Source organism: Macaca mulatta, chromosome 14 (assembly GCF_049350105.2).
Source record: "Macaca mulatta isolate MMU2019108-1 chromosome 14, T2T-MMU8v2.0, whole genome shotgun sequence".
Taxonomy (NCBI): Eukaryota; Metazoa; Chordata; class Mammalia; order Primates; family Cercopithecidae; genus Macaca; species Macaca mulatta.
The window spans coordinates 118,037,148-118,062,245 of NC_133419.1; the positions used below are offsets into that span (position 1 = coordinate 118,037,148).

General features: G+C 48.1%; 1 protein-coding gene across 24 annotated transcripts in view; it reads left to right on the forward strand.

Moving 5' to 3' along the window:
- The window catches only part of CEP164 (centrosomal protein 164), an 86,721-nt gene that overhangs the window by 30,046 nt on the left and 31,577 nt on the right, over positions 1-25,098 (forward strand). For 21 of the 24 annotated variants that reach the window (XM_015115785.3, XM_077964343.1, XM_077964344.1 and 18 more), the window contains 7 exons: positions 4,380-4,538; positions 4,947-5,081; positions 6,011-6,088; positions 14,145-14,528; positions 16,794-16,874; positions 19,068-19,151; positions 24,235-24,323. In XM_015115785.3, the coding sequence (XP_014971271.3) occupies positions 4,380-4,538; positions 4,947-5,081; positions 6,011-6,088; positions 14,145-14,528; positions 16,794-16,874; positions 19,068-19,151; positions 24,235-24,323 (1,010 nt within the window). Of the gene's footprint in view, positions 1-4,379; positions 4,539-4,946; positions 5,082-6,010; positions 6,089-14,144; positions 14,529-16,793; positions 16,875-19,067; positions 19,152-24,234; positions 24,333-25,098 lie in introns of all 24 variants that reach the window. The other 3 variants (XM_015115790.3, XM_077964348.1, XM_077964349.1) reach the window with 1 other exon arrangement.

Genomic DNA, 25,098 nt, shown 5'->3' on the forward strand with positions numbered 1-25,098 from the left:
TGCTTTGTCGCCCAGACTGGAGTGCAGTAGTATCATCTCGGATCACTGAAACTCCACCTCCCGGGTTCAAGCTATTCTTATGCCTCAGCCTCCTGAGTAGCTGGGACTACAGGCGTGTGCAAACACACCTGGCTAATTTTTGTATTTTTAGTAGAGACAGAGTTTTGCCATGTTAGCCAGGCTGGTCTCAAACTCCTGACCTCAAGTGATCTGCCTGCTTCGGTCTCCCAAAGTGCTGGGATTACAGGTGTGAACTGCCATGCCTGGCCTGAGAGCTAATATTCGTGAGAGACGGAGGCCAGAACCTCTCTCTGCCATCCAGTGAGCTGCTTCTGCTCTTTGCCTCCTAGCGTCCCCAGAAAACCACATGGATAACCTGTGTCAGGCTTGTGTAGACCGTATTTGTGACTTCACTCTTGAGTTCACTTCCTCCCCTACTGGGATTTATCAAATGGCTGACCTTGCCCTATCATCCTCCCTTTGTCCCTTTAAAGACTCACCATATTCTTCATTCAGAAGTCAAGTTGGATCAGAGACCATGGGGATCAATCTGAATTTCTCCAGCTATTCTTTTGCTGTTGCCCAGCTGTGGCTTTACCCAGTTGTTTGCTCTGCTTCCTAATTGCTGGCTTGCATTGGTTCTCTGTTAGCTTTAATAACTACTGAAGCACTATAAATATCGGATAAGCTGAAGATTATCCTGAAAGTTTTAATTAGCCCAATGGCAGTAAGTTTATCTGCTCTGAAGGACAACTCCATGCATAGCCCCATACTCAGAGTTAATGGCCGTCTATAGAAGATGATCAGCTAGGAGCCAGGAATGTATAATTTCCCCGCTAACTGCTGATTTGGTCAAGGCCTGGGAGAACGAAGCCCTCAGCATGCTTGTCTCCCTCCCTCAAGCCCCCAGCACGTTAGCAAATTAGCCATGTTAGGAGTCTGTAATTTTCCATAAATATAGTGTGGGGATAATTTTGCTTGCTGATGGGATGGTTGGAAGGGCTGAAACCAGGAGGAGCATGCCTGGTTTGCCCAATTTACCTTGAAGAAGCTTTCTTGGGCTCTTCCCCCCAGCCCCCACCCTTTTTTTTTTTTTAAGAGACCAGAGTTTTGTTCTGTTGTTCATGCTGGAGTTCAGTGGTGTGATGGTAGCTCACTGCAGCCTTGAGCTCCTGGGCTTAAGCAATCCTCCCAAGTAGCTGAGACTACAGGTGTGTACCACCATACCCAGCTAATTAAAAATTAGTTTTTGTAGACATGGGGTCTTACTATGTTGCCCAGGCCAGTCTTGAACTCCTGGCCTAAAGTGATCCTCCTGCCTTGGCTTCCGAAAGTACTGGGGTTAGAGGTGTCAGGGACCATGTATGTCCTAGGCTTTTTTTTCTGCCACAGCCAGAGCTGGTATAAAGTACTGTCTTAGAGATAGCCTTGGGTTCTAATCCCATCTCTGCCCCTCACTGGCTCTGTAACTTTGGGCAGGGTTCTTTTTTTTTTTTTTTTTTTTTGAGACAGGGTCTCATTCTGTAACCCAGGCTGGAGTGCAGTGGCATGATCTCACCTCACTGCAACCTCTGTCTCCCGGGTTCAAGTGATTCTTCTGCCTCAGCCTCCCTCAGTAGCTGGGATTACAGGCACCTGCCATCACACCCGGCTAATTTTTAAATTTTTTTTTAGTAGAGACAGGGTTTCACCATATTGGCCAGGCTGGTCTTGAACTCCTGACCTTAGGTAATCTGCCCGCCTCAGCCTCCCAAAGTGCTGGGATTATAGGTGTGAGCCACCACGCCCAGCGTGGGCAGGGTTCTTGACCTCACCAACCTCCATTTGTTCATATGGGGACTGTGGATAATGGCAGAGCCAGTCTCCGGTGGTTGTGAGGGTAAAATGAGACATTGCATGGAAGGTGTTTAGCCAGTGCACTGCTGGCCAGTGTTATGGTTATCAGCTCGTTTTCTCCTTCACAAAGATGTTCTACAACAGGCCAGATGATTGTGGACCTGCAGAAGCTCAGGAGTGGTTCTCACCTTACTTTTCCTGATGAGCATCTGATGCAGAAATGGGCCCTCCTGGGAACCCACCCACTGGTCTGGCCCCTAGGCTGAGGCTACAGGTGAGAAGATGGATCTTTGGAACCTCAGCCTGGCTGCCTCTGGGTTTCCTTTTCTCTCTTCAGTCCTTATGGGATTAGGGAGGATTGGAATTTTTGTGTCATCTGAGATATTTTAAGTTTGAGAAATGAATTTTGAAGGGGTCTTTGTAAATTGTCACCAGATTACCATCTTTGCTTCTGATAAGTCTAGATTATTGTAATGTGAATCCCTGTGATGGTAGCAATTTTATAATGTTGGTGTAGCCCTGGGCCACTCACAAAGGCCCCTAGCACTCATCTCCTTGAGCTTCTCTGCACACCTAGTCAGGTGGCAAGGCACACATCATCTCCATCTTGCAGATGAGTAAACTGAGAATCAGAGAGTCTGTAAATAGCAGGAGGTCTCACGAATTCTGACTCGTAGCCTGATTTCTTTCCCCAGCCCTTGCTTGCAGGAAGGAGAACAGGGAAAAGAATGGACCTGGTCAGCCCCACTACTGCCCTTCGGCAAGGCTCCTTTCAGCCACTTTCCTCATCAGTGGAAAGGGGAGAGAGTCCTTCTTTTGTTGCTCATGTGTATTTTTTTTGTAGTTAGTGTTGATTTTTTTTCCAGACAGGGTCATTTTTATTTTTTAGAGGCAGGGTCTTGCTCTGTCTCCCAGGCTGGAGTGCAGTGGTTATATCTCACTGTAACCTTGAACTCCTGGGCTTAATTGATCTTGCCGCCTCAGCCTCCCAGGTAGCTAGGACCACAGGCATGTGTCACTATGTCCCACTAATTTTTAAATTTTTTTGTAGAGACAGGGTCTCACTGTGTTGCCTAGGCTAGTCTGAGATAGGGTCTTGTTCTATTGCCCAGACTGGAGTACAGTGGTGCCATCATAGTTCACTGTAGCCTCCAGCTCCTGGGCTCAAGCAGTCCTTCCTCCTCAGCCTCCTGAGTAGCTGGGACTATAGGTGCATGCTACCCCATCTGGCTCATCTTTAAAATATTTTTGTAGAAATGGGGTCTTGCTGTGTTGCCCAGGCTGGTCTTGAACTCCTGGCCTTAAGTGATCTTCCCACCTTGGGCTCCCAAAGTGCTGGGATTACAGATGTGAGCCACTGTGCCTTGGCCTTAGATTTTAATCAGAGTAGTGCATGTCAGTAGTTTAAAAAGTCAAGTAGCACTAAAAGGCATGTAAGAAAGTCTAGCACTTCACTGTGCAGAGCCCTCCTCACAGGCAACCATTCTGTTGTGTTTACGTCCATCTTTGTAAATAATACACTTAGACTGCTTTTTCTTGACTCATCAATTTTAAACTTTATCAATTGAGAATTCTGTTAGATGAGGATTTGTCTCTGCTTTCCCCTCCCGCATCCTTCTTATATGGCTTTTATTTTATTTATTATTTATTATTTTTTTTTTTGAGACAGAGCCTCGCTCTGTCGCCCAGGCTGGAGTGCAGCCGTGTGATCTTGGGTCACTGCAACCTCCACCTCCCAGGTTCAATTGATTCTCTTGCCTCAGCCTCCTGAGTAGCTGGGATTACAGGCATGCACCACCATGCCCAGCTAATTTTTATATTTTTAGTAGAGATAGGGTTTCACCATGTTGGCCAGGCTGGTCTAGAACTCCTGACCTCAGGTGATCCGCCCACCTCGGCCTCCCAAAGTGCTGGAATTACAGGTGTGAGCCACTGCTCCTGGCCTTTTTTTTTTTTTTTTTTTTTTTTGAGACAGAGTCTTGCTCTGTTGCCAGGTTGGAGTGCAGTGGTGTGATCTTGGCTCACTGCAACCTCCGCCTCCTGGTTTCAAGTGATTCTCCTGCTTCAGCCTCCCGAGTAGCTGGGACTGTAAGCGTATGCCACCACACCCGGCTAATTTTTGTGTTTTTTAGTAGAGATAGGGTTTCACCATACTGGCCAGGCTGGTCTCAAACTCCTGACCTCGTGATCCACCCGGCCTGGCCTCCCAAAGTGCCGGGATTACAGGCATGAACCACCGCGCCCGGCCTCCTATGTGGCTTCTGAAAGGAGAGCGGAACCCCATGCAGCATCTGCCAGATGTTAAAGAACTGTTTACTGTGAGACAGCATGAGACTTATGAGAATCAGGAAACCAGCCTGTGATTTCTCACACAGTTGGCACAATGGTAATTTCTGGATGTTGTGTTTCATTAGCAGCCTCTGAGCGGAGGTGGTTTAAATTTGAGCGTGCAGGATTTAGATGTTTTATTTTTATATCTGTCTCCGACACTTTCAGAGCCACATGGTTTCTTGGGTTGTAACAAGATGTTTTCTGTTGCCCAGGCCCTGGGTTCCTCATTAGCCCCAGTTCATGTTCCTCTTGGGGGCCTGGCTCCTTTACGAGGCCTTGTGGATACCCCACCCTCTGCCCTTCGTGGATCTCAAAGCGTGAGCCTTGGGAGCTCAGTGGAGTCTGGACGTCAGCTTGGAGAACTCATGCTGGTAAGTACTTTCTCTTGTGTTCAGTGTCTGTAGTTCCTGTGGGGCCGCCGTGTACCATATTAGGGACTATGGCCTAGGGGTGAGAAATAGAAGGAATTAGTGGAGTCCTCAGAGTTCGTAATCCAGTTGGGAAAATGTAATTCACACCTGTATGAATGTGGACTCTGGGCTGTGGAGGATAGACGCATGCTGTAGGGACATCAGTGCTGATTTCTGAGTCTCTGCAGTCAAGGCAGTAGGAGTGGGTGAAGGGAGTCATTGGTGTGAGCCGCAGTCGCCAGGTCAGCTTCATGGACATGGTGGGACTTGATCTGGGAGACATTGACATAGAGAGTGGGGAGGAGCATTCTAAAGGTCATTCCAAAGGTCTTCAAGTGAGTCCTTTGACTGTCCTTCTCTATTTTGAAGCCTTCGCAGGGTCTCAAGACCTCTGCTTATACAAAGGGTCTCCTGGGCTCCATACACGAGGACAAGACTGCTCTCAGCCTCTTGGCTTTAGGAGAAGAAACTAATGAGGAGGATGAGGAGGAAAGTGACAACCAGGTAATGATGAAGTCCTCTTCCTGGCCTGGAAACCCTCCGTGCTATATTTTTTCCTTTTGAAAATGTTTTTGCTGTGATAGAAAAAATATGTAACATAAAATTTGCCCTTTTAACCATTTTAAAGTTAAAATTCAGTGGTATTCATTACCTTCACAATGTGTGCACCCAACACCACTATCCATGTCTTTTTTTTTTCTGCACTCCACCCCCCACTGTTCATTTCTAGAACTTGTTCATCATCCCAAATAGAAACTGTGTACCTATTGAATGATAACTTCCTATTCCCTCTCCCTCCGTCCTTGGAAACCTAATCTACTTTCTGTGTCTATGAATTTACCTATTCTAGGACCTCATATAAGAGGAATTATACAATATTTGTCCTTTTGTGTCGGTCTTATTTCACTTAGCATAATGTTTCAAGGTTCATCTATGTTGTAGCATGTATTAGAACTTTGGTCCTTTTTAAGGCTGAATAATATTCCATGGTATGGATATGCCACCTTTTTAAGGCTGAGTAATATTCCATGGTATGGATATGCCACATTTTGTTTATCTACTCATCTGTTGATGAATATATATGGATTGTTTCTACCTTTGGCTGATCTCTGTGCTTCTTTTTAAAAAAGCAAGATTTTTTTTTGGCCCCCAGCTTCATTTCTTGAGCAGTCTATTATACCTTCTAGATCTGATCCAGAAAATACAGCCAGCAGAAAGCACCTTGGCCACTTGCTTGGTGCACAGCATAGTTTGTGCTGGATGGAGAGCCGTTTAGTGAGGCTGCCTCAGTGGTGGTCCTGCCCTGAGTCCTCTGAAGCCCTGCCTGGGCCCGCCTGCCAGCTCAGCAGTGCCCCGCTTTTCCCTCTGCACACCCCTCACCCTGGGTTGACCAGTTTCCTCAGACTTACACTTGTCATCATTTTTGTTTCTAGAGTATCCACAGCTCAAGTGAGCCTCTTAAGAACCTACACCTGGACATTGGGGCACTGGGGGTTGACTTTGAGTATGAGGTAAGAGCCCTAATCCCTACAGGCAAATGTGTCAGCCTGGCATATCCCTCCTGTTTTTATCAAGCCCCCCTGCTTTGTTGTAATGCATATTTGGAAAAACAACCGTTTTGTCCCAGTCCTTCCAGATGGGATTTCTGGGGTTTGGGGGAGGACAAGAATAAATGAATGGATTCCTATCCCTTCCAGACCCTGCCTCTAAACAAACAAATGTCAACACTCATTATGTTATTGTAATACCTAAAACCTCCAGTAGTTTTTTTTTTTTTTTTTTTTTTTTTTAAGAGACAGGGCTTCACTGTGTTGCCTAGCCTGGAGTTACAGTGGTGTGAACAGAGCTCACTGCTTTGAATTCCTGGGTTCAAGTGATCCTCCGCCTCAGCCTCCTGAGTAGTTAGGACTACAGGCATGCACACCCATGCCTGGCTACTTTTTACCTTTTTTGCAGAGACGAGGTCTCTCTGTTGACCAGACTGGTCTCAAACTCCTGACCTCAAGCAGTCCTTCTGTCTTGGTCTCCCAAAGTGCTAGAATTACAGGTGTGAGCCATTGTGCCCAGCCATGTGTTTTTGTACCTAGAAAGGAGCTTTCCCTACCATGTATCCTTTGTTTAGTGTCCAATGTATTCATTTAAATATAACGTTTCTCAAAATATTTCTTTCTTTTTTTTTTTTTTTGAGACAGAGTCTTGCTCTGTCACCCAGGCTGGAGTGCAGTGGCGTGATCTCAGCTCACTGCAAGCTCCGCTTCCCGTGTTCACGCCATTCTCCTGCCTCAACCTCCCAAGCAGCTGGGACTACAGGCGCCCACCACTACGCCTGGCTAATTTTTTGTATTCTTGGTAGAGATGGGGTTTCATCATGTTAGCCAGGATGGTCTGGATCTCCTGACCTCGTGATCCGCCCGCCTTGGCCTCCCAAAGTTTTGGGATTATAGGCGTGAGCCACTGCACCCGGCCATATTTCTCTAAATATTCTTTTTTTTTTTTTTTTTTTGAGACGGAGTCTCGCTCTGTCGCCCAGGCTGGAGTGCAGTGGCCGGATCTCAGCTCACTGCAAGCTCCGTCTCCCGGGTTCACGCCATTCTCCTGCCTCAGCCTCCTGAGTAGCTGGGACTACAGGCTCCCGCCACCTCGCCCGGCTAGTTTTTTGTATTTTTCAGTGGAGACGGGGTTTCACCATGTTAGCCCATGTTGGGATGGTCTCGATCTCCTGACCTCGTGATCCGCCCATCTCGGCCTCCCAAAGTGCTGGGATTACAGGCTTGAGCCACCGCGCCCAGCCTAAATATCCTTAAAGTATTTAAACAACCAAAGAATCATGAACTCAACAATTAGATTTCCCCAAATATTTAAATATTGGTTGCAGGCTCAATCAGTTAAACTTTTCACAAGTCTAATATATCAAGTTCTTTTAAATACTTTCAATACTTTAACATCAAACAAGTCATTCACACTTTATTAGAATGATCACAAAACTGGCCAGTAAAACAGAAGTGCTTATATCCTGAATTTAAATTTGTTTTCTCATTATCCCTTATTATTTCTGACTTGTTTCTTGGAAATCACCTTACCTTAAGAGCCAGGATTAGTGTCTCAGGTCACTTGAGGTTTCAGATGTGCTGGCTGATAGCCCTTGATTTGGTACTTGAGACCTGAGTTGTGGGTGACCCAAGTCTAGCCATTGGACAGGGCTTTTTTTTTAAGACTGGATATCACTCTGTTGCCCAGGCTGGAGTGCATATCAGCCTCCCAAGTAGTTGGGACCACAGGTGCCCGCCACCACACCCGGCTATTTTTTGTAGAGATGGGGTTTTGCTATGTTTCCCAGACTGGTCTCCAACTCCTGGGCTTAAGTGATCCACCTGTCTTGGGCTCCCAAAGTGCTGGGATTACGAGTGTAAGCCACTGTGCCCAGCCTAGGACTCTTTTTGTAGTTAGACTTTGCCTGTTACCTCAGAAACTGTTCAGCATTTTGGCTCTGCACAGTCAGATACCTTTCAAAACTTTACAGTTTCTTGCCAAATGTGACACTTTTTTCTAAGTGTCCCATTTTTATTATCAAGCTGATACAGGTCTGCTTTGAAACTGTTCTTCTGAGTGGGGCCTAGTCTGGAAGGATTAAATCTAAAGCCTTCAATCTGTTTAGTTCCCTGAAATGACAACTTTATTTTCTTCTCCACCACCAGTAAGACCTCTATTGATCAAAGGAGATGCTCAGGCTTTGTGCCTAGAAGGTTGACCATGTATAGGACCAGGGGTGTCAGAGGACTTATTTGCTTTTGGAGGAAGACGACAATCTCTATGAGAATGAGCAAGTTGAGGTTGGAGATTCTGCCCTATTCATTTCTGTATGGCCAGGCAGCACCTAGCCCACTGCCTCTGAAACATAGGAAGTGCTTAGGTATGTTTTGGTCAACAGTTGAGAGAATGAATTTGTGAATGAGTGAATGAGCCACGCTGGGACTCATGAGAGAGTGTCCGGGCAGGTTGTGTCGTATTTTTTTCTTCACTTGGCTTTCCCAGTTACCGGATAGAGTGGGTACTTGGTCCCTGCTGTCAGCTGGCGGATTGAAGATCCTGATGTGGATTGATTATGATTTACTTTGACCTTGGGCTTATTAACATTTACTTCATAATGGATTGTAAATGTCAACAAAAAAGGCTTTTTCTTCTTTGAAAGGCAGATTTTTTTTTTTGAGTTGAAGTCTCGCTCTTGTCCCCCAGGCTGGAGTGCAATGTCGCGATTTTGGCTCACTGCAGCCTCTGCCTCCTAGGCTCAAGCGATTCTCCTGCCTCAGCCTCCCGAGTAGCTGGGATTACAGGCACCCGCCACCATGCGTGGCTAATTTTTGTATTTTTAGAAGAGACGGGGTTTCACCATGTTGGCCAGGCCGGTCTCAAACTCCTGACCTCAGGTGATCCGCCCGCCATGGCTTCCCAAAGTGCTGGGATTACAGGCATGAGCCACCGTGCCCGACCTGAAAGGTGGATTTCTAAAAGCTTTCCTTCTGATGACTATGTGCTTCTCTGGGGAGAGTGGGGACTTTTAAACATTTTATAACCTCTTTAATATAAATAGGCACCCCAGTGTGATGAGGGGAAATGTCTGGAGTGGGTGGTGTTAAATACACCTCCTACCCCTGTCTTTAGCATCCCCGCAGATTTAGTTCTTTTTGTCACATGGAGTGTTGGATTCCTATGTTCTAACTGAAGGCAGGAATCAGGGCTTTTCCTGTTGGGAGTGTTAGTGATGAGGGTGAATGGGGGGGTTTCAGGACAGCCAATGCTGCCTCTGCTTGGGCCCTGCTCTTTGAAAATGGCTTTTGTCTCAGTTTACAGTCTTTGGATTCTGTGAACTGCCTACCTTTCCCCACTCCTGAGTGTCCCATACAGCCTAGGATGGAGATGGACTTCTGAGGCTAGTTCTGTCGTGTCTCACTGAGCAGTCACTTTGCTCATGATTCCATGAGAGGGCAGTAGGATGGCAAGAATGCATCTCTTCTTGTCTCCTCCCTGCTCTCCTGCTTTCCAACTTAAACGTACTTCAAGTCTATTACAGACTGAAGAGAGAGAGGTTCATGGAACCGACACTGAACAGGGCGAGCCAAAGCCAGGAGGCTGAAGGGTAGTCGAGCAGACTTTATGTGGCCATGTGGTGCTGGTGAAAAGCCCATCAGTGGATCAAAGTAGCAGGAGGGAGCCTGGGCTTAGAAATAACAGGATGATGTCGGTGCGATTGGAAAGTGCTAACAACACCAGGGAGCTGTGCAAAGAATTGAGACCAACTGGGCAGGAATGAAATCTGAAAAATAAATTGGACTGATGATCAGCTTGGTGGGGGTCTCTGCAGAACAGGGTCAATGCACAGACATGGGTTCAGTTCCTTGGCCTTCGTGCCCTGTCCCCTGTGCTGTGTGGATTATAGGGGTCCTTGTCTTTGTGCTCTGGGCAGAAGAACCTCAGGGCTTTTGGGGGGTATGTTAAATATTCATGAAATGATTCTTATAAGCTCTTTCCTGCTCTCTCCTCCTGCAGATGGGAAAGTCTTTTTTGAAAAAGCAGCAGAAATGTGCCTTGAAATACTCAAGGACCTGGAGCTGTGAAAGGAGGAGACAGAAGGAGTGTGAGCAGGGATGAGCTGAGGGCAAAGTTGTGCTGAGATTGAGGTCCCACGTTTTCCTGCACTTCCCACAGAACCAGGGCGGGAGACTGGACTTCGGTGCCCAGAGTGTATACCTGGTTGGAGCTTCAGGCCTTGGGCCGGGAGACAAGGGGCAGGGGCCAGGTGAAGGGAGATGCTCACGGAGTTGGATAGCTTCTCCAGACACTCAGCTCATGTACATCCATTTGTGGATAATCTACATCAAATGCTTCACCTCCCTCTGCTTTCCCCACCCTCGAGGTGCTGTCCTGTGGTTGCAGTTAGTCAACATGGTGCAGAGAATGCAAGGTTGTTTATTTTAATATTACCCATGTTTTACTGTTTTAGGTAAGGCAGACTAGAATGAGCCCCATCATGTGAAAATTTTCTTTTGAAGAATTTAAGTGTACGAATTGAACTGGGCCTAAGATTATTGCAATCTGGCTATATTCTCTCATGTGTAAGAATGGGACTCTCTCTCTTTTTAATTTTTATATTAAGTTCATGGGTGCACAGGCAGGTCTGCTATCTAGGTAAACTTGTGTCATGGGGGTTTGTTGTACAGATTATTTCATCCCCCAGGCATTAAGCCTAGTACCTGTTAGTTATTTTTCCTGATCCTCTCAAGGATGGGAATCTCTACCTGTGTCTTGTATTCTCTGATTTTTGATAGGTTACTTGTTTTTCTGTCATCTTGAATGGTTAATTAATAGCTAACATTTGCTTAGCTATTTTTCATTTAATTAGCACTGTAATAAATATAGTCGAATCCCTGTATAACCATGTAAAGTAAATATTACATCTCCTTTTTGCAGGCTAGGAAGGGAAACCTCAATTGCTATCTTTGCATGACACGCTTATTCATATTTAACAATTTGGTCAACAAACCTTTGCTAAGCACTTATTATGTGCTAGAAACTAAGTACTGAGGACAACAGGGAACTAATTTGGTGAGGGAAACAGATAAGGAAATCAGCAAATACAATAGCTATTAAAGTAGATGATGGAGAAGGCTCATCTCAGGTCAGCTGACCCTAGGGGTCAAGGCAAGCATCCTGGAAGAGGTGATGTGGTGAGGACCAGTGGGGAGTGTGTCAGGTAATGTGTGTGTATGTGTGTTTTAGGAATTGCATGGCAAATTACTAAATTATTGTGATGTTTATCCACAGGTGGGAGGAGAGAGTGTCTGAGGGTTTGGCTGGAGCCATGAGAGGCAGGCAGGAGCTGGGCCTTAAGGGCTGTGGGCGAAGTAGGAGTTTAAATTTTATCCTGAAGGCCATAGGGACTATTTATGGTCTGATACCTCCTTTGCCCTCGCATCCAAGGTGTATTGGTAGGCAGCCCTCTTAGGACCAGGTTTCACTCCCAACTTCAAGCCGGTGGGAGCCTTTCTTTAATCTTGGGATGAGCCTGGCCAGGGTGGATTGGCCCTGCTTGCCGAGTAAGGGGGTGTGGTTGGCCCAACACCCTTTGCCCACCCCAGGCAACTCCCACCTCCTTCTTGGAGGCCTTAGAACCCCACAGACTGGATATGAGCTTCTGCTGAGTATGGGCCTTTGGTGGTATAGAGATGAGAAGGCCATTAGGCTCAGCCTGAAGCTGCTTCACTTGAAGAGGAGAAGTGTGTCTCCCTTCTCTTAGCCCAGTGGTCCTGGCAGATTTATTCCATACTGGAGGTTAGGGATGCTGGGAGGGGCAGCACTGGCGGGTACCCACATGCATGCTGCCAAGGCGTGAGCTTCCTTTGTGCCTTCTCTACTTCCCCTTCTGCTCTTCTTTCTGGGACAGGGTTGGGCCTAATGACAGTATCACCACTGTGTCTAGTGGCCTCTTTGCTTTGGGCAGTCAAGGCTCATAACCAAAGCCATTGGGAACATTTCACTTTTCTCAATATTAGCTCAATTCCTTGAGGGCAGGATCCATAGTTTGGCCATATTTGGATTCCCAAGGCAGTGTTTGACACATAGAATGTGCTCAGTGAATGAATGTGTAAGTCTCATTACATAACGTAAGTTAACATTCGTGGGACACTGACAGTGTGCCAGTCACAATTCTGAGTTTCTTAACTCACTTGATGAGTGCTGACTCATTTACTCTTCCCAACGGTGCTCCCTATGAGGTAAGCATTGCTACATCCTGGTATTTTAGCAAAAGAAACTGAGGCACATAGAAGTAAATAATTTGCCTAAGGTCACACATCTGTAAGTGTGGAGCCAAAATTTGAGCCTGGGCAGCCTCTGTCTCCAAAGCTGAGCTCTGAAGGACTCTGCTTTACTGACGTGTGTAATCATCCCTAGGAAGCCTGGGTTAGCTTGTCAGTGGGCTGTCAGGCTTGCAGGGAGAGGGTCATTTCTTTGGGCACAGCAGACACTTGAACAGAGCATCAATAAATGCCGTGCTTAGGGCTTCTTCTTGGACCTCTCCGCTCTCTAGTCATCATGGTCCTTGAGTCTTCAGAATAGGGAATCAGGAAGTCTTAAAAATCCCTCATCGGAAGTTATTCAGTCTGGCAGCCCAAGTGTTAGCACAGATGTTTTCCAGGAGGAAGACTTCTCAGCCCAAACCCAGCAGAGATCACTGGCTGTATTTCCAAGGGAGGGTTTTCTTTTTCTCTTTTGACCGACTCTAAGGAATTTAGTGGAAGCAGCCTTGGGTTTTTACTAGTTTTTAAAGTGAGGTTTGTATGTGAGGAGCAGGGCGTGGCCACTGTACAGATGCACTGCTCGGATCTGCTTTCGAGAGACCCTGCCAAGGGGAGCTTAGCAGATTGACAGCCTCCAGCACTGCCCTTTCTATCCACCCTGCTTCATGGAAGTGTTTCCTGTTGGTGATGAGCCACAACAGGGGTCTGAAAGCAGAGCCATTTCTGCAGATACGGGACTGTTCTCATGGCAGCCTACTAGGCGACTCTGCTGGGCTGACCAAGACTTTCCCAGAACTGGAGAAAGTCTGGAGCTCTGCTCACTTCCTTTATCCTTTGTAGACATCTCCCTTAAATCTCTTGCACATCTAACCCTAACTTGGCATCTGCTTCTCAGAGGACCCCAGTCGGCAGTGCTCGGTGAGGATGCTGTCTTCCGAGGCTGCTGCTGATCAGCATGTACCCGGGAGGCTTTAGGCACGAAGAGCACTCTCCTGATAATTTTTCCCCTGCTGCCTATTAAACATGAAAAATAGAAATTTGAGACTTTGCTGCCTTTCTCTCACATGATGATCCATCATCATCTTAAATAAATATTGGCTTTTGAGTCTGCAGTCTTATGATGTGGCTAATGGGGCTGGAGCAAGACAGATTTATTACTTGAGGATATGATAGGTGGTGACAGAGTTGTATCATCCAGTGTAGTGACTTCCAGGCCCACCAGTGGATGGGGATCAGCTTGGATATATCCAAATTACCATAGAAATTCCGATTCTGCAGATCTGGGGTTGAGTCAGGAATCTGTGTTTTAAAAACCTGGGTGGGCTGGGTGCGGTGGCTCACGCCTATAATCCCAGCACTTTGGGAGGCTGAGGTGTGTGGATTGCTTGAGGCCAGGAGTTTGAGACCAGCATGGCCAGCATGGCAAAACACCGTCTCTACTAAAAATATAAAAAAATAGCCAGGTGTGATGGCACACACCTGTAGTCCCAGCTACTCGGGAGGCTGAGAGACGAGAATTGTTTGAACCCAGGAGGCAGAGGTTGCAGTTAGCCAAGATCGCACCACTGCATCTCAGCCTAGGTGACAGAGTGAGACTTCATCTCAAAAAAGTTAAAAAAAAAATGTAAGAACTGCGTGATTGATAACCACTGGGGCAGAACTCAGGCACTGGCCTGTGGGAGTCAGGGAATAGCATTTCCATCTTGCAGCATGTCTCAGCTCCTTTTGCACATTCCTTATGTCTTCCTTTTTAACATGGTCTGTTGCTCCCTAGGAGTCTCTAAGAACAAGCCAGCCAGAGGAGAAGGATGTTTCTTTGGATTCAGCTGCTGCCAGTCCCCCTACTCCCTGCAAGCCGTCCAGCCCAGGTGCAGACAGCAATCTGAGCAGTGCTGATGGCAAAGGGCGACAGGGAAGTGGGGCAAGACCTGGGCTCCCAGAAAAAGAGGAAAATGAGAAGAGTGAACCTAAGATTTCCAGGAATCTGGTGACCTCCAAGGCAGACCCTAGGGGCAATGACCCTGCCGAAGCCTCTGAAAAGGAGGCACCAGAGGACACAGTAGATGCAGGAGAGGAGGGTTCCAGGAGGGAAGAGGCAGCCAAGGAGCCAAAGAAGAAGGCTTCTGCTCTAGAAAAGGGCAGTTCAGACGCCAGCCAAGTAAGTCACTGTATCCCATAGGCAGGGGTCGACTGTAGCCCTCTGCTACTCTGTTCAGCCCTGGGCAGGATCCTATCCCCACATCTTTATTACTGAGTCAGGAGCTTCATTTGCGTGTCCCTGCACTGGGCTGTCAGCATCAGCCAGAGCCCTTAATTGTGACAAATATGCCCAGGCCCAGCAGGCAGTAAAATCCGGAATGAAGCTGCAAACCTGCTGGCACTCGAAATTGAGAGCAGAAATTTGCTTTTCCATTGGCACCCTCCTGGAACGTTCATTTTCTTTTATCCTACTTCCTTTCCTGCTTCCTACCTCCCTCCTTACTTTTTTTTTTCTTCTGTCTTTTTTGAGACAGGGTCTTGTTCTGTAGCCCAGGCTGGAGTGCAGTGGCGTGATCTTGGCTCACTGCAGCCTTGACCTCCAGGGCTCAAGCAATCCTCCCACCTCATCACAGTTCAGAGCGCTTTTTGGCAGGGCATTACCTCAGCCTCTTGAGTAGCTGAGACCACAGGCATGTGTCACCATGCCCAGCTAATTTTGGTATTTTTTGTAGAGACAGGATTTCGCCATGTTGCCCAGGCTGGTCTCTAACTGCTGAGCTCAAGTGATCTGCCCGCCTCATCATAGTTCAAGGTTTTTTTTCTTTTTTTTTTTTCCTTTTGATATAGAGTCTCGCTCCTTCACCCTAGCTAGAGTGCAGTGGTGCAATCTTGGCTCACTGCAACCTCTGCCTCCCAGGTTCAAGCGATTCTTGTGCCTCAGTCTCCCGAGTAGCTGAGACCACTGGCATGCACCACCACACCCGGCTAATTTTTGTATTTTTTAGTAGAGATGGGGTTTCACCATGTTGTCCAGGCTGATCTTGAACTCCTGAGCTCAACCTCGATCCACCCGCTGGGATTACTGGCATGAACCAGAGTCTGGCTCCCCTTGTACTTCTTTTTTTTGAGACGGAGTTTCACTGTTGTTGTCCAGGCTGGAGTGCAATGGCATGATTAGCTCACCGCAACATCTGTCTCCTGGGTTCAAGCTATTCTCCTGCCTCAGCCTCCTGAGTAGCTGGGATTACAGGTGACCGCCAACATACCTGGCTAATTTTTTGTGTTTTTAGTAGAGACAGGGTTTCTCCATGTTGGTCAGGCTGGTCTCGAACTCCTGACCTCAGGTGATCCACCCGCCTCGGCCTCCTAAAGTGCTGGAATTACAGGAGTGAGCCACTGCGCCCGGCCTCCCCTTGTACTTCTTGACATCAGTTTGGGGGCAGTCATGGTTGCAGCAGTCTGAGTTTCTATAGAGAGAGAACACTGTGTGTTGTGGCGAGGTGGAGGGTGGGGGTGATCGGGGCGGTAGGTGCCACATTTGGCAGTGTTCTGCCCCAGCGTAGGTAGATTAGGTGACAAGAAGACTCTTCTCATCCATTTTTGTGGCTCTTTCTGAAAGATGCCAACACATGGGAGTGGTTGCTTTGGCAAGACCAGGCCAATGACCAAAATGGACAGAAGTAAGCTTGAATGGGGAGATCCTTTGGCATTTTAGGTTTTTCAACCCTTAGTTCTATTCCTCTTCCAGATAGATGGTGAGGGAATTCATTTAAAGAGCTTTTATCGGCCAGGTGCAGTGGCTCGTGCCTGTAATCCCACCACTTTGGAAGGCTGAGGCGGGCAGATCACTTGAGGTCAGGAGTTGGAGATCACTGGCCAACATGGTGAAACCTCGTCTTTACTAAAAATAAATTATCCAGGCATGGTGATGCGCACCTGTAATCCCAGCTACTTGGGAGGCTGAGGCAGGAGATTGCTGGAACCCAGGACGTAGAGGCTGCAGTAAGCTGAGATGGTGCCACTCTAGCCTGGGGTATAGAGTGAGACTCCGTCTCGGGGGAAAAAAAAAAGAACTTTTATCTATTTCCTAGGAAAGATGCTCTCTTTCTGTTTTTTAGGATGGCATCAGACTTCTGTACTGCCACCTTTCTAACCATCTCCACTACTCTTGGTTCCCCTTACTCGTATAAGTCCTTGCTGATCTAATTCAGAGTGTGGTTGTCTCTACTCAGTGGGCTGCCCAGCCCCAGTGGGGCGGAGGCTGTGCACATGTCCAGAGAGAATGGCGGGGTCCACAGGCCTCCTTTAGGTTTTCAAGAAGGGTGGATTTCAGTTTGGCCTGAGCCCTATATTGGTACCACAGCCTGAACAGAATTCCCTGGGTAGGGACCATGTCCCTTTGTGCTCTGCTCTGAGGGATTTCTCTGTGTCTCTCTCTCTCCAGGAACTGGAAATTAGTGAACACATGAAGGAACCTCAGCTCTCAGATTCCATAACTTCTGACCCCAAGTCCTTCCATGGCCTGGTGAGTTCGAGATGAGGGCAGTAGAGTGGTGGCGAAGAGCATGGATTTGTGAGTCTCTAGGGTTAAGTAATTTGCCCAGCATCACACAGCTTGTAAGTGGGAGAATTTCAAACTCATGCTTGAGTCTTGTCTAGCTCCAGCTTCTCAACTCATTAACTAAGGGTAATACTTCCTATTTTATAGGTTTGTTGTGAGAAGAAAGGCAGAGAATATAAAATGTTAGCATATAAACATGATTAATGTAATTATATATAAAATAATGTTAAAATGTTAGCTATTATTACTCTCACTGTTGTGTGAGTTGCCTGTGTGATCATGTGAGTTGCCATCAGCCTAGGAGGTTAGAGACTGGTGTGTTTGTGTTTATGGGATCACTGAGCTGTGGTGAGGACAGTCCCTAGGCTCAGGCCAGGAGGGATGCCGTGGCTTCATTTCTAAAGTTAGGCTTTGTCTTGGAATGCCAGCATCCGTGGTTTCTTTGTCCCAGACCTTCTACCCAGCCTGCTGTATCATCGTTTCATTTGCCAGGTCTGTACCTAAGGGGAATAGTTCAGGGTGCTTTTTGGCAGAGCATTACCTCTAGAAGCCATCCTCCATCTGTTTGGAGGAGGCAGATCAAAGGGAAGGGATTAGTGGGAGAGGGTCAGGGATGAACAGTAATGATATGAGGGGGTGCAGAAGAATTAGGAGGCTGTGTGTGCTCGCCACTCACTGAGCCGTGGGCTTAGGAGGCAGATGGCAGCTGCATTAAGTGAAGTAGAACTCAAACTGAAAGGAAAATGTCACCAAAAAAGAAGAAAAACCCACAAGCTAGAAAGGGAAGGTAAAAAGTCATTGTTGGCCGGGCGCGGTGGCTCAAGCCTGTAATCCCAGCACTTTGGGAGGCCGAGGCGGGTGGATCACGAGGTCAGGAGATCGAGACCATCCTGGCTAACATGGTGAAACCCCGTCTCTACTAAAAATACAAAAAACTAGCCGGGCGTGGTGGCGGGCGCCTGTAGTCCCAGCTACTCGGAGGCTGAGGCAGGAGAATGGCGTGAACCTGGGAGGCGGAGCTTGCAGTGAGCCGAGATCGCGCCACTGCACTCCAGCCTGGGTGACACAGCGCGAGACTCCGTCTCAAAAAAAAAAAAAAAAAAAAAAAAAAAAAGGCATTGTTGGCAAAAACTGTCCGTGAAGAATCGCCATGTCACAGATCTCTTGGAAGCAAGGGGGCTGGCTCTTCTAAAGCAGTCACCCATGTGGAGAAATGTGCCCATCAGCATTTTTCTTCTCTATGGAAATAGATGGAGGAGGCTGTGGACAGCAGGACCAGATTTTGTCTGGGTGTCCCACCATTAGTCAGGGCTGATGTGACAGAACTGTCCCCATTAACATGCTATTGGGCAGCAGTCCTTCACTTAGCCCAGCAGGGATCTTTGGCTCAGAGAAGGTGGGATCGTGGGCCTGTGGCAGCCAGAGGACAGCAACAAACTGGCACCAGTGTGGGCACTTGCTGCCTGTCCCAAAGAGAAGCCAGCGCAGGAAGCACCCCTAATTAACTCTCATTGTCCAGGTGGGCACCTGTATGGAAAAGGAATGGAACGAGCTGGAAAGGGCCCACCAAGGCTCGTTTCAAAACTGCCCACAGGTTTTCTGGGGATGTTGGCATTTCTTCTTGTGCCTGGTTGGGCACCACGGAGAGGGAGAGATAGCCGGAAAGTGACATCCTTCACAGTATGTGTCATGGAAAGAGCTTGGGCTTTGCCGTCAGTGCAGGGCCCCATCTGACCCTCAGGTCCCTTGCTTATCAGCTGTGTGGCCTTGGGCGAGTTATATGTGCTCTCCAACCTGCTTCCTTATCTATGAGATGAGGGAAAGAGTTTTAGTCTCACAGGGTTATTTTTTCCCCATAATTTTATTATGAAAAGTTTCAGACATATGGAATAATTTTAAAAATTGTACAGTGAATACCCACATACTTACCATCTATAGGCCACAGTTAACATTTTACCATACTTGCTTGATCACATATCTTTCCATCGAGTCGCAGTGTTATTTTGAAGATGAAATTAGTGATGTTGAAATGTTTGGCACAGAGCTGGGCACATAGCAGACATCTTTCTGGAAAGTGGAGTTGGGGTAGTGAAGAGGCCTGGTGGGTGTTGACCGTGACAGAGGCAGAGCTGAACTTTGCATCTCCACTCTCTCCAGGACTTCGGTTTTCACAGCCGGATCTCGGAGCACCTGCTGGATATTGATGTGCTTTCCCCGGCCCTGGATGGAACTCGTTGGCAGGTGAGTCTCTCTGGGTGGTGGGCTGAGCTGGGGCCTCATTTTTCCTCACAACCGCTTTTTCGGATGACCCAGAACTGAGCCCTGCCCATCACAGGCTGCATTTCTGGAAGTTCTCTCCCTTCTAATTCATTAAGGCATGGTCCTGACTGCCTTTCATGGGGCTTCTGACCATTCCTGCATTGTTGCTATAAATTAAAGCTCTTTTCCATCATATATTTATCCATTTATCCACTCATTCAGCAGCTGAAGAGTGGACTGTCTGCTTATGTGCAAAGCGCTGTGTAGACTGTAGATTTCAAGGCACTTCCCATCCTGGCCCATTCATCCTCTTTACATGCCCAGCCCACCGCTGCTCACCAGCTGGGTCTGCTGCTCACCATCTCGGGGCACACTCTCCACCTCCACCACCCCTCTGCCTGCCACTCTGCTTTCCCGTTTTTCCCAGCAAGCTCTTTTTCGGTCCTGGAGGTTCACCTCTGACACCACCTCCTCGAATGGGATGAATTGTTCCCTCTCTTTGCTCCACTTAGTCCCTCTTGTTTTGTTTGATGGTTGTTTGTCTGTCTCCCCTGCCAGATGTAAGCTCTGTGTGGGCATGGATGGTGACTGACCCACGTGGGGTACAAAGATGACTCAAACACAGATCCTGTCCTTAAGGAGCTTCAAGCCAAGAAGACTTTTCTTTTTCTTTGTGGATTGGTTAGAAGAGCAGTTCTGGCACATGATCTCTGCAAGTTTAAGGGAACATTTGGTTTGGGCAAAATGGAAATTTGTTGGGTGAAACAAACAAGATGTTTAATATGAACCCAGCCTTGGAGCCTTTAGTGAAATGTGTGCTAGAGGCAGGCTAGAGTTTTCAGGCCAGTTGCGTTTGAGCCCCACATGTTCCTCTCAGCTCTGGCTGATAAAACCTTTCTGGGCCACTGTCCAGCCACCAGGTCCTTGCTGGATCTTGGTCATGCTGTTTGCAGTGCTAGAGAGATGTGAAGGCACAGGCAGAGGAAGGTGGGATTAGTCAGGAAAGGTTTGGAGGGGGCGAATTGTGGAGCTCCTTTGGCAGTAGGTGAGTGGGAAGGTTACCGAGTCAGTGGGGTGGAGGTAGATCCCATTGCTTGGGGTCCAACACCTGGCCAGTATCAGAATTACTTGGGAGCTTGAGAAAAAGACAGATTTCTGGGTCTACCTAAGACCTGATGTGGCTAGCAGCCTCTTTTTGGGCTGTGCCACTTGCTGTAACGCAGTAGCAGGACCTGACGTGGTTTTGGTTCTCACGAGGTACAGCCTCTTGAGGTGGCCATCCCTGGCAGAGGAAGCCCTAAGTCAGCGGTCCCCAACCTTTTTGGCATCAAGGACCAGTTTCTTGGAAGACAATTTTTCCACAGATGGGGTCAGGGGCATTAGATTCTCATGAGGAGTGCGCAACCTAGATCCCTGGCATGCACAGATCACGATAGGCTCATGCTCCTGTCAGAACCCAGTGCCACCGCTGATCTGACAGGAGGGGGCGCTCAGGTGGTAATGTTTCCTTGCCTGTTCTGCTCTGCAGCCCAGGGGTTGGGGACCTTTCCCCTAAGCTATACCTTGTGACCTGCCTGTCGTGATGTGGGTAATGGTGCTCAGCGTGGCTGACTGAGTAGCCAAGCCTTTGCAGGCTCAGCCTCCAGCTGTCCACCATCTCTGGGGGTGGAGGGGTCGAGTTGGGGAGGGGGAGCTGGAGGAGAGAGCAGCATAGGACAAAACGGTAGATGCCATCCTCTGTCCTTCCTGTGCGTTCTTGCCCATTTTGCCATATTCTCCACTTCTCTCTCAAGGGCAGGACCAGGGCAGAGGGCTGAGCTATACTAGTTTTTGTTCATTTAAAATATTTTCAGTGCAATTTAATTGAGATATAATTGACATACAATAAACTGCACATTTATTTGATACGTTTTACCATATTGTATACCTTCACAACCATCACCACAAAAAACGATTATAATGAATTAGACATAATACATTTCTTTTTTTTTTTTTTGAGGTGGAGTTTCCCTCTATCACCTAGGCTGGAGTGCAGTGGTACGATTTTGGCTCACTGCAGCCTCTGCCTCCTGAGTTCAAGTGATTCTTCTGTCTCAGTCTCCCCGAGTAGCTGGTACTATAGGTGCGCACCACCATGCCCAGCTAATTTTTCTTTTTTTTTGTATTTTTAGTAGAGATGAGGTTTCACTGTGTTGGCCAGGATGGTCTCAAACTCTTGACCTCAGGTGATCCGCCCGCCTTGGCCTCCCAAAGTGCTGGGATTACAGGCGTGAGCCACCGTGCCCTGCCAACATAATACATTTCGTAATTAATTAGAAAAGTGATTATAAAATTATTTCAAATAATACGGAAGATCCAAGTTCTCAACTTCCTGTAGCCTTACACAGACAGGGACTATGGATAGTTTCTATTCACATTTTTCATGTGCCTTTCCAGAAAATTTTCTGTGTACATATAAGCATATATTTATTTTCTACTTGCTTATCTTTTTTCTTCCCATAAAAATTGTGATTGTGCTACCTAAACTGCTTGGTGATGTGCTCTTTAAATTTGAGAATAGGCCCTTGACTTATTTCTTTTTTTCTTTTTTCTTTTTTTTTTTTTGAGACGGAGTCTTAACTCTGTCACCCAGGCTGGAGTGCAGTGGCGCGATCTCGGCTCACTGCAAGCTCTGCCTCCCAGGTTCATGCCATTCTCCTGCCTCAGCCTCCTGAGTAGCTGGGATCACAGGCGCCCGCCACCATGCCTGGCTAATTTTTTTGTATTTTTAGTAGAGATGGGATTTCACCATGTTGGCCAGGATGGTCTCGATCTCCTGACCTCGTGATCCGCCCACCTCGGCCTCCCAAGTGCTGGGATTACAGGCGTGAGCCACCACGCCCGGCCGGCCCTTGACTTATTTCTGAGTTATTTCATATAGATCTACCATATTCTTTTTGTTGGCTGCACAGTCTTCTGCTGTATGAATACACCATGGTTTATTTAACTGAGGACTGAATCTTAAACAAAAACAAGACCCTAGAGCCGAGTTAAGGAGAGGGAAATGGTATTTTAGGCCAGAGGCTTAGGATGTGCGATTGTCTCCCCTTTCTGAAGAATGGTGACCTTGGCTGCTTTCCTCATCTGGTTCCTTGGCTTCCTTTTCTGGAGCAAAAAGGTTAAGGAAGAGGACCCTCTATACCAAGAGGACCGTCGGTCCGGGTATTTCCCAGAGAATCCCCTTTTCTTTGTTGGTGGGGATGGTTCAGTTTCTCACAGAAATATCAGGTGAAACAAGAAGGGAGAGACCGGAAGGCCATGGTCTGCAGCCGGCCCTCCTCTCCGCTCCCTTTTTTCTTACGGTGTGTGGCTGATAGCCCCGGAGTCCTTTCTGACTCAGGGCTCAGTCCCCCTATTACTATCACCCCACTTTATTACTTGTGTTATATTTTAGTTTGTTAACTGGAGTGGGCCTGTGTGATTTTCCTTCTTGATGGGTGGGAGAGGGAGATACGTGATGAGCATGGTGTGGTCTGTAGGGGGAGACAAGTTGTGAGTTGCATGCCAGAAGGGGAACAAGGTGGGGCAGCAAAGGCTGCATGCCCTGCCGTTGTCTGCAGGCTCTGCCCATGCTGATGTGATGAGGAGTGGCAGCCCTGGCAGGGAGCCCTTCTGCTGCAGGCACCAGGAGGCACTCACAGGCAGCATTTCTATTTTTAATGTAATTTGGGGGAGCTGGGTTTTAGTTCAAGCCCTGCCCTTCCTCACCCATCCAGATGGCAGGGTTAGCCACAGCTGCTGGGGCTTAGGCTGCCAGTGGAGAGGTGTGGGGGCTGTGGGCACAGGGCTGGGGACCCTACTGGGGAAGACAGAGTGAGCTGTCTCCCGCCCCACCTCTCCTGTTGACCCTGTGTCCCAGAACAGACGGGGCTCCTGTTGGTGTGACAGAAGGAGTGCAGGTCCTAGGATGGGGACTGGCACTGGCAGAGTCTTTTCTTTTTGTTTTTCACCTTAGGCTGGGGGAGAGGGAGAGGAATGTGGGAAGAGGAGCTAACATTGGTGGTGTGCCTTCTTTGGGTTGCGAGTTGGGCCTTACGTATACGAGCTGCTTTGATCCTCACCAGAAGCCCTGTGAGTTGCAGTATACGATCCCGTTTTATACAGTGGAGGAGACAGACTTCCCAGGCAGGAAGAGCTAGAACAAAGGGTTGACCCCAGGCTGACTACACTACTATCCCCCTGTGGAAAATATTTGAAATGATCAGGAATATTTCTCCCCTCCAGGCTGGGTGACAGAGTGAGACCTTGCCTCAAAGAATAGTTCTTCCTGTCTCCTTTTTTTTAACTGACTCGCTAAATGTCACTAGTCACCCAAGCTTTAAAATGAGATTGTTGTCCTGTTTGGTTTTGTTTTTGATGGATGATGTAATTGCTGACTGGGAAGGGGGCATCATTGTCTGCTGATGGGGCCTGGGTGCTTGGGGGTCCCTGAAGGTAGTGAAGGAGCACTTTGTCTTCCTCCAGGTGCCAGGTGGTGCCCTTTTTGTCTCGGGCACAGCTCTCTCTCTCTCTCATTCTACCAGTACTCCATCTCTCCGGGACTTATCCTTACTCATGTGCTTGCCTTTGCCCCCCGATTCTGCCCTTAATTTCAGCACCCTTGTAATTCGCTGGCACACTGCTCATCTGGGCCTCTGTGGATTTGGGGTACTCATGGATTTCTCTGCTTTCTCCTCGCAGCTTGCAGTGCAGGCTTCCTGCAGCAGGAGGCAGGATTTTCTTTTTCTTGTGTGTTCTGCTTCGGCCTCTGGCGCCTGGCTCTCTGTGTAATGGCTGTGGTCTTCTGCCACATCCTCCCCAGGCCTCAAGGCCAGCCCAGGGAGCAGCTGTGAGCCTGGGGGCTTAGCCAAAGCTTGGGGAAGCTTCACTGTGCAGTAGATGAACCTTCTGTTCTGTGTCCCGTATGGTCCCATCCTCTGGAGAGCAACTTCTCAAGCTTTCTCCTAAGCTTGAGAGCCAGCAGGAGGTTGGAGGGACCCAAATGCAGTTCCTTCAACACAGACTCTTTATTGCTTCTCTCCTACAGGCCCAGCAACCACTGGGAATAGAAGACAAGAATGACAGCCAGTCCAGCCAAGATGAGCTGCAGAGCAAGCAGTCCAAAGGCTTGGAGAGGTACCATAGGTGGGAGGCTATCCCCAGGGGTGTGCCTTCAGGGTGGTGTGGACTTGGGCAGAATTCTTGGCTTTGGTGGCTGGCCTGGCTCAGTGTATACTTGCTTGGCAGCAGGTGATGAACTGGCTGGATGGCCTTGCAGGGTCTGTGTGTGCACATACGTGTGTATATGTATGTGCACGTGTGTGTACTGGCAATGTGTATATATGTTTGCATGCATGAGCAGACCCTCTGATTCTCCACCAAGATGGGAATGTGAAGTGCCTCTGGGTGCATTTGGCAGGACTCCAGGCACCATTGTGGGGCCAGGGCTGATTAAGCTGTGTGTGTGCCTGTTATGGGCCAGGGCTGGAGAAACCTTGTGGAGGTCTGGAGGAGCCACATTGGAGGGTTGGTACTGCAACTCAGAGCTCTGAGCCAGGGCCCTGCCACATCAGAAATGGCTGCAGCTATCTGTGAGTGTGCAACTGTGTGTGATGTGACAGGGGCTCTCAGCTTCTCAGGCCTGAGCCCCATGACAAGCGCTACCACCCTAGAAGGGGAAGGAGAATGGTCATTTCACTTTTAGACCCTCAAAACCTATCCATGACAGCTTCGTGCATTTTCTAGTCTGACCTCTTGAGTCTGGCTTCTCTTTTTCTCCCCACTTAGTTCTTCCACCCCTTCCTGGCCCCAGCGATGGGGAGCTCTGGGGATGGGCACACTTGTGAGTGTGTCCTGCTCTGATTCCTGAACCAAGCAGAGGCAGCATAGGGACCCCTGTGGAGCCTGACTC